An 8,800-nucleotide genomic window follows, 5' to 3' on the forward strand; every position below is an offset into this window, starting at 1 on the left:
AGTTATCTGAAACCCATCAATAGAAATCCCCACTAGAGACAAACAAGGATGGGTTGAGTTTGAGAGGGTTGTGGCTTATGTTTAGTCCCTGTTCACCATTTAAAGCTTTGCGTGAATGGTCCGCTGCACGGAAACAGACACAAAAACAAGAAGGAAAAATACAAAATCTTCGCTCTCTTATCTCTATTCTTTCTCTCCATGTATGCATACATATATCTGTACTGACTTCCTCTTTATCTATCTTGTCTATTTCTAACGCTAGAAAAGGGGAAATTTTATTATTATTATTAAAGGTTTAACTGTTGGTGCTACTATCCCCTTTCATTTCAAAGTTCCTACCAGAGGGCAGAACGGCAGAACCCCCACCCTCTCTCGCTCTCCAGATTCTCTTAAATTAATCTCTCACTGGCTTCGACTATGACAATAAATACTTGTCTATTGAGAAACGAGGAAAAAAAAAGGAAAAACCCAAGAAAAGTTATAAAATATAAAATCGGGTTTTTCTCCTCTTTTTTCCCGTCTAAGATAGGAACCGAAAAAAGAAAAAGAGAAAAAAAAAATAGGAAAGAAGAAAACCAAGACGAGAGTGAAGTTTGTTATGCTAACAGAGTTAAGCAGATGGCATAATCTTCTGTTACCGCTAGTTGCTGCTGGCAGATCATGTCCTGTCACACAAATTTCATTCTCAGATTTTTGCTGTATTAAAGTAAAGGGATGCAATTTGCCTCTTCGCACCGGCTCCTCCCTCTCTTTTTCCTTCATCAGGGTGCAATTACTACTACTACCCCATCCGTTGTCACTCTTGCTACGTGAAATGCTCGGCTCTTTCGGTGGCGCTCATGAAGAAGACGAGGACAACGCAACAGCGGCAACAGCAACGCCTCCACCGACGAGTGCATCGGAGCTGGTGGTACTCCACCTCCAACCTCACCGTCGCCCAGCAGGCTCGGAAACCCCCACTAGCCAACTTCGTCAGATCCTCATCAACTGTGCCCAGATGGTGGCTCGATCCGACTACCACTCCGCCGCTCCATTAATCTCCCTCCTCTCCACCTCCTCCTCACCCTTAGGCGATTCCACCGATCGCCTTGTTTCCCAATTCGCCAAGGCCCTGTCCTTCCGACTCCACCGCCAGCAGCAGCAGCAGCACTATCATCACCACTACCACCACCACCTCGGGCACGGGGGGATCGGGATCCCTGTGGTTGACGATGACCCCCAGATCCTGCAATCCTCCTTCCTGTCCCTGAACCAGATCACGCCCTTCATCCGCTTCAGCCACCTGACCGCCAACCAAGCCATTCTGGAGGCTGTCGAGGGCCACCACTCCGTCCACATCCTCGACTTCGATACCATGCAAGGGGTGCAATGGCCACCCCTCATGCAAGCCGTGGCGGAGAGGTCCAATGGCAACAACCCTCCGCCCACCATCAGGATCACAGGGACGGGCACCGACCTGGACACCCTCCTTAAGACGGGGTCGAGGCTGGAGACGTTTGCGCTATCGCTGGGCCTCCGATTTCGCTTCCGCCCTTACCTCATCCGCCGCGCCTCCGACCTCGCCAACCTCCCCTCCTCCCTCGACCTCTTCCCTGACGAAGCCTTTGCCGTCAACTGCGTCTTGCACCTGCACAAGCTCCTGCTGAGGGGGGACCCCGCTGACCTCACCCTCATCCTCCGGGCCATCAAGTCCTTGAACCCCAAGGTGTTGACGCTGGCCGAGCGGGAGGCCCGTCACAACCAACCCCTCTTTCTCCGCAGGTTCAACGAGGCGCTGGACCACTACTCGGCGCTCTTCGAATCACTGGAGGCCACATTGCCGCCAAGCAGCCAGGAGAGGCTCGCCGTCGAGCAGGTTTGGTTTGGTAGGGAGATTGCCGACATCGTGGCCGCCGAGGAGGAGGAGAGGCTGGAGAGGCACGATAGGTTCGATAGGTGGGCCGAAATCATGAAGGCCTCCGGCTTCTCCAACATGCCCCTCAGCACCTTCGCTTTCTCGCAAGCCAGGGCACTCCTCAGACTCCACTACCCCTCCGAAGGGTACCAACTTCAACTCTTCAACGATTCCTTCTTCCTCGGATGGCAAAACCGTCTGTTGTTCTCCGTCTCCTCTTGGCACTGATCTGCTGATGATTTGAAACACCCTTCACCGTTTCTTTCCTTCTCTCTCTTTTTTTTTATTAGTTACTTATACCGACCTACTGCCCGCCGCTTCATTCCCTTCCCTCCGTAAAATGACTTGCTCAAGTCTACCACAGCCCTAATTGATTAAAAAGGAAAGAAGAATGAAGGAGACCTAGATAGCAAGGGAGCAACAACTCTTCCTCTCTCATAAGTAATTACTCCTCCCTTTATTCCTTATTAACAACCTCGTGGCTTCTTTAGTTTTATATGCATCTATATATGTCCATAAAATATGAAGAAGTTGGCGTCTTATTATCTGATTTTTGGTGATCTTCCTATCGAGACCTAGCTAAGGAAAGCGATTTGAAATTGCGTGCGCAATACTCGAGTCTTTCGAGTACGTTTCATACAAAAATTTGAAACCTGCGGTAACAGTTAATCCCTTCTTTTTTCTCCCCCCCATGATTTTTTTCCTCCTTCCTGCCTGCTTCTTGACATCTTTACCTACTTCCATCTTATTCAACCATAGCACTGTTGCAGTCTTAAACGTTTTTCTTTTCCATCATTCTTCTCTGTTGGTGACAAGCCTTGCGATAGACAATCGAGTAACGTTGCTCGGGCGCCCATTCCGCGGTTTCAGTAGCTACAACTGTGTTCCTCATGAATATTGATCTTCCTAGTTATTAATTCCATGGATGGATGGATGAATGAAGCAATGAGAAAATGCTGGTTTCGTAGTAGTAGCAGTAGTCTTTTGCTTTTTTTTCTTGCTTCCTTTTTCTTTTTGTTTATGTGAATGGTGATGATGATGATAAATGGGCCGCTGGTTCACTCAGATTATTATATTAATAACTGGGCTAGATTTTATGCTTGCTTAATACCCTCATCACTACTAAATGTATTTTTTTATTAAGTTAACTATAAGGGTGCCATGGTGAAATTTTTTAATTGTAGTTCGCTTTCCAGAGCGGAACAAGACACGATGCCATCTAATTTGGTTCCCCATAAAACTCCCTTTTTTGCCTTAACTTCCTAAAGCAGGCGTTCCTAGATTATTGTTTTCTATGTGGGAATTATAAAACGGCCTCCGTAGATACCTCTCATTTGTCTTGAGCCCACACGCTCTCATGCCCTAATTTCTGCAAATTGTCTCCTCTCCATTGCGATTGGGGTTGTAATCGTTACGCTTGTTTGCTGTTCATGATACCATGAGAAACACCCCTGCAAGGATCTTGTCCTTCTCCACGGTTGCCTTCGAGTATCCGCGTTGTCCCCCGCATTTTGCTTCAAGACGTTTTTTTGTCATTATGGCCGCCTTGTCCATAATATATGTCATCCAAATCTTCTCATCTTTATACTACAAAACTCCCATTTAATCACAAAGAGATCGTCGATCATCCAAATCATCTCATCTTTGTACTACAAATCCTCCAATTTAATCACAAAGAGATCGTGGATCTGCACCCTGATATGCAATCCTTTTTTGGTTAATAACAAACTGTAGCTCACGCGAGATCCTCTTGTAAACCATGCTACTTTTATCATCACTTGCAGGTTGAATTGTTTTATAAACAGGATCAGGCGGAGAGGATATTATGGCTCTTAAATTTCTCAACGTCGATATATACTGCTAAGGTATCTGCTTCCTATCGACATAGGTTCTCCTTCCTTTTTTTAAGTATTTATCCACGGTGTACTGGTACCTTTCTGATTTCCGCTCAGTGACACACGAGGGTTGATGGCAACCATGTTAAATTGCCAACCCGCACACGAAACACAATTGGTTCCCAAATGAACCAAACTCCTATCTGAACTGGGTCCCGCAACTTAGTTCGATCGTCCATTTAGTTTGCTAGCTTGCGGTTACCAGTTATCATGTAGTTCCTTTCTTTTTGGCTTTCTTGTTTCTTTGAGCTACCTAGAGATCACCTGGGAGGATATATTTAGTCTAACTGAGCGGGCTCTTGAATAGGAAATCAATAATATCTGCTTAATAATTATTCATTATTGTTGAAAATCTCTTTCTCTCTCTCTCTCTCAACATAGCGAGGAGTCATGTGCGGATATTTACTATATTGCCAGAGAAAACATGCTTTACAAGCAAGAGCAGGACGCAGCCTGTCATATGATATGGCATCATTGTCAACGTACCCTTTTGATGCAAATGCAAAACACAAAAAACAAGGAAAATAGCTTTCAACAATATCTGAGAAACAGGAATGTTCACCTAGAAACTTGACCTTGCTGATGTGCATTGCTACGCTATTTTGCGTAATAAGTATTTCCCACATATGATCGACGATTTTGCAAGGATATGGAGTTAATATACTACGACAAGTCAGCCCAGATATGCAGGATGACAATCAATGGATCTGTTTGTTCAGTAAAATTTCCATGCATCTATGATTGCAGGTCATTTGTAAAAAATCATTGCGTTACCCTAAAAAGTCCATGAAGCTGTGTTAGCCAGGTCTTAAAAAGAAATCGAAAAGAGAAGAGAGGGGGGCGTAGGAGTAGGAGTGGCGGTTAGTTATTCTAAGAGGAACATCCATATAATAGGCTGATTGTTTTTGTCGATAACCGACAGTGAGATTAGGTTCCAATTCTTTACCGGGGTTTTAAGATACTCCACAAGATCAACGCCCTCTTGCGCTTGCCTTGTTATGGACAACTATATTTGTTAGTAATATATGAAAACCTTTAAGGTCCATAAACAATTAAGGAATCTTCCTAAATCCTTTCTTTTTAGTACCATGTTGCATTATAAAACCCAGTCAGAAAGCACAGACATGGACATGCTCCTTTCAGTTTGTATTAGTTTCACAGGCCTTAGCACCCTTTGTACATACAGTTTTTTAATTTTTTTGCTCTTGAAAATTAGTACCTATAGTTTTCAAATGATAAGCTTTTTGGGTGCATGTAAGCTAGAGAACGCGGAACTAACGTTTACGGCGTGTTGCAACAAAGATTTGCTTTGGGTGCTGAAGTTTGGGTTAAACAAGAGGAAAATAAAGTGGATAATGCTCGCCATTCTCATTACGGGAAAATCAATAACCATTCTTGTAGGATAATACACAGTGACAAATATCTCGAGATTTATGAAATTCTCGCTAGAAATTACTTGAACGTTTTAAATGGTAATTTCTTGCGATATATTCAAAATATCACAATTTTTTCATCAAAACATATGTTTTTAACGGCTATTTATAATAAAAAACCGTGTGGTTTTTATTTTTAAATATTTTTATTTATATTTTCTTATAAAAATAATTTTTTATTGCCTAGATTTTGCTGAAAAAATGCGAGATTTTCATTCTCGCGAGTTTTTACTGCCGATATATTTTTTTAACTTTTCTCACTATATGGTATTACCAGCGTGGTACCCTGCGCGGCAGACATAAGAAATATTCAAATAAAAGTTGACCATGACCATGATAATTCTTTGTTATTCATAAAAACAAAAGAAAAAGGAAGACGAAACTGACTTTGATAACTCAATTAAGACGCGGATGTTTGATGTGAAACACATGTACAACAGGAGGGAACATGTAGTAGTTGAACGGTCGAATGTCTCGGAAAAGATTGGCGAGAGAATTAGTAAAATGATACGGTCGACCTGCTTGAGTCGTGTTCATGTACCCGATCGAGCTTATGTCCACGCAATTTTCCTCCCCGAGTGACTAAAAAACAGGCTGACCGACTGACTGTTTGACTGGCTGTTCGAGAAGAATTCTGAAGCAAAACGACGTATATGAAAAGGCCCAGCATCTCGTAGTAGAAATGAACAATTCAAAAACAAAAAAATGTATGGGTCTCTATCTTAGCCTTAGACACCTTGAGGACATTGAAAACACCAAGTTAACGCAAGCAGCTGAGTATTCCGCTATAGTGTCTCTGAACTATGATGCCGTTGGGTGGTACACACTTTTGCTTTTACACATTTCACGCATAAATGTGATAAACGTGATCTGTTTACCATGTTAGTAGGTTTGATCATTTCTAATACATCATTAGATTCAAGCTCATAATTCATGAACATAATGTTTAAAACATCTTGGAATTGTCTTTCAAAAAGAAAAACAAAATCTTGGAGTCAACATGGACACAAAAAATATTAACTAGATCATGCTAAGCATGAACAAAGGGTAGTTTTTTTATTTTTGATATTACATCCATGTAAATCAAGAGTATACTGCCACAAGTTATAGCGGTTCAATACCACAATAAACACACACATACACATGGGTAAATATTTGGTACTAATGAAGGTATGAAACTATTGAGTAAAAATCTCCTTATTTTCATAGTTTTCAAATTTTCTTATAGATTGGACCTTATGGATGTAATCTACAATGCTTATTTAGTAGAAAATAAGTTTTGAATCCATGTAAGTGGATTTTTCAAGGATTTCAAAAATAGTGGCCCGCAATGTACCAAAATTTTGCAACTTAGAAAATCATATTTTTATAATGAAAAAACATGGTAGAAGACTTGATCCTTGCCAAACAAATCATGTTGAATGTGTTTATATGGTCAGATTGAGTAGATACAATGTGCACCTATGATTTACAACTCAATAATTATGTACCTTCATATATATATATATATATATATATATATATATATATATATATATATATATATATATATATATATATATATATATATATATATATATATATATATATATATATATATATATATATATAGTGTGTGTGTGTGTGTGTGTGTGTTACTAATGAAGGTATGGAACTGTTGAGTAGAAATAACCTTTATTTCATATGTTTTTTAAAAAATTTTGTTGATCGGATCTGATGGATGTTATCTACAATGTTTGTTTAATAAAAAATGTGTTTGAACAATATAATTGTGACATGTTAGCAAGTGTTGGCTTCAAAAATCAATGACCCACAATGTGCCAAAATTTTTACAATGTGTGTGTGTGTGTGTGTGTGTGTGTGTGTGTTACTAATGAAGGTATGGAACTGTTGAGTAGAAATAACCTTTATTTCATATGTTTTTTAAAAAAATTTGTTGATCGGATCTGATGGATGTTATCTACAATGTTGGTTTAATAAAAAATGTGTTTGAACAATATAATTGTGACATGTTAGCAAGTGTTGGCTTCAAAAATCAATGACCCACAATGTGCCAAAATTTTTACAATTTAAAAAAGAAAATATTTTTCATAGGCAAGTTGGGGTTGGGCAATCCCCTAATAGTTCATTAATTGAAAATCAATTGACAATGATATTCCTAAAAGGAAGCTAATTCATAGGATACAAAGAAGAGATAAACCTTCAAAACAGAAATCCGAGACCAGATTAAATCTTAATGATTTACTCGGTTTGGATTTTTATTAACAACTCCTGATTTAAGATCAAGAGTTTCATTACTTATAACAGATTTTCCCATTAAACTCCTTAGGCTTTGTTTGTTTTATTCTCATGAAACGGAAAGACTTTACATGAGAATGGGCACTGATTGATAAAAAGTACAACCAGCTCAGCCCATTTGAAAGCTTTTCATGTTAAACCTTTCATAGGTGAGAAGGTATGAATGGATTTATGTATAAGAAGTGTAGCCGATAAGAAAAACTAGATTCAGCACTGCACTTTTCCACTACGATGATTTAATGTTTGTTTCATTCATAGTAGTAAATGATTACATCAGGGTTGTCAACTCAGCACTTTCCCGTGTAAGTTGCATGAAACAAACAAGGCCTTAGAGTTTTAACTTTCCTTGGAGATGACCCACTTTTATAGGGGTAGAAGATAGGAATCCTCTTTTCATATAGAAACTTTACTACCAAAATTAAGTGAGTCATCCATAATATCTACTTGTTGAGCCTCTCTATCCTTCAAAATAGGAAAGATTATATGCCAATTTAGCTACTACACCTTCCCTAGGGATACACATCAAGCTCAACATGAGGATTTACCAAATGATCTACATCTTCCATCGCTAATGACATCATCAGCCACCTTAAAATACGCCCTTGTTGGCTTCTTCAAATCAAGAGATGCCACTTTGGCAGAAATATCAACAAAATCCTTATCCAAAATAAATTCCTCTATAGCAGAGTGACCTTGTCACTGAATGACATTCTCACTCTCTTTCACTAAAATTACATCATTAGCCTTAACATTAATTAGACTAATATCATGCACCAACTCAGCAAATCTTGCCTACAACATCAAATTAAACGAAGTACTTACTCTTGAAGCATAGCATCATTTAGTGGGTTAATTCTTGGACTATGAGGCACAAAAGAGGTTGTAAAATTAGGTGTGAAAATGGTGAAATAGTGGTGATTCAAATCCCGATAGTGAGACTAGAATGTGGTACATTATATACGTCAATCACTTTATTTAAGGTAGTTTTTGTTTTCCATAATGGTGCAAGGAGTTTAAACGTCTACCTTAGGGATACAATGAGTAAGTCACCGACGTTGTACTTCTATTTAGCTTGCACAACCTTTCAAAGTATAAATGAGTATTTTAACGAAGTACTTTGTACCTTGTATGCAACTCCTATATTAAAAATGAGCTTGATGGTGTAGGAACACCGCCAATGCTCAAAAAAAGCCAAAACACATAAAATATGTGAACATTAGCCAAATCCACACTAGATTAAATGAAACAAATCAATAAAAGAGATAAAAATGAGTGAATAT

General features: G+C 39.5%; 1 protein-coding gene across 1 annotated transcript; it reads left to right on the forward strand.

Moving 5' to 3' along the window:
- Positions 1-814: 814 nt before the first annotated feature.
- LOC149818268 (scarecrow-like protein 18) lies at positions 815-2,122 on the forward strand. Its single transcript, XM_089986189.1, has one exon. It carries the CDS (start codon positions 815-817, stop codon positions 2,120-2,122), a length of 1,308 nt encoding a protein of 435 aa, XP_089842315.1.
- Positions 2,123-8,800: the final 6,678 nt, after the last annotated feature.

Source organism: Nuphar pumila, chromosome 13, assembly GCF_984573655.1.
Source record: "Nuphar pumila chromosome 13, dmNupPumi1.hap1.1, whole genome shotgun sequence".
Classification (NCBI taxonomy): domain Eukaryota; kingdom Viridiplantae; phylum Streptophyta; class Magnoliopsida; order Nymphaeales; family Nymphaeaceae; genus Nuphar; species Nuphar pumila.

What these genes read in the sequence shown, in the direction of transcription:
- LOC149818268 (XM_089986189.1), top strand. Translation starts at nt 815, where the DNA reads ATGCTCGGCTCTTTCGGTGGCGCTCATGAAGAAGACGAGGACAACGCA.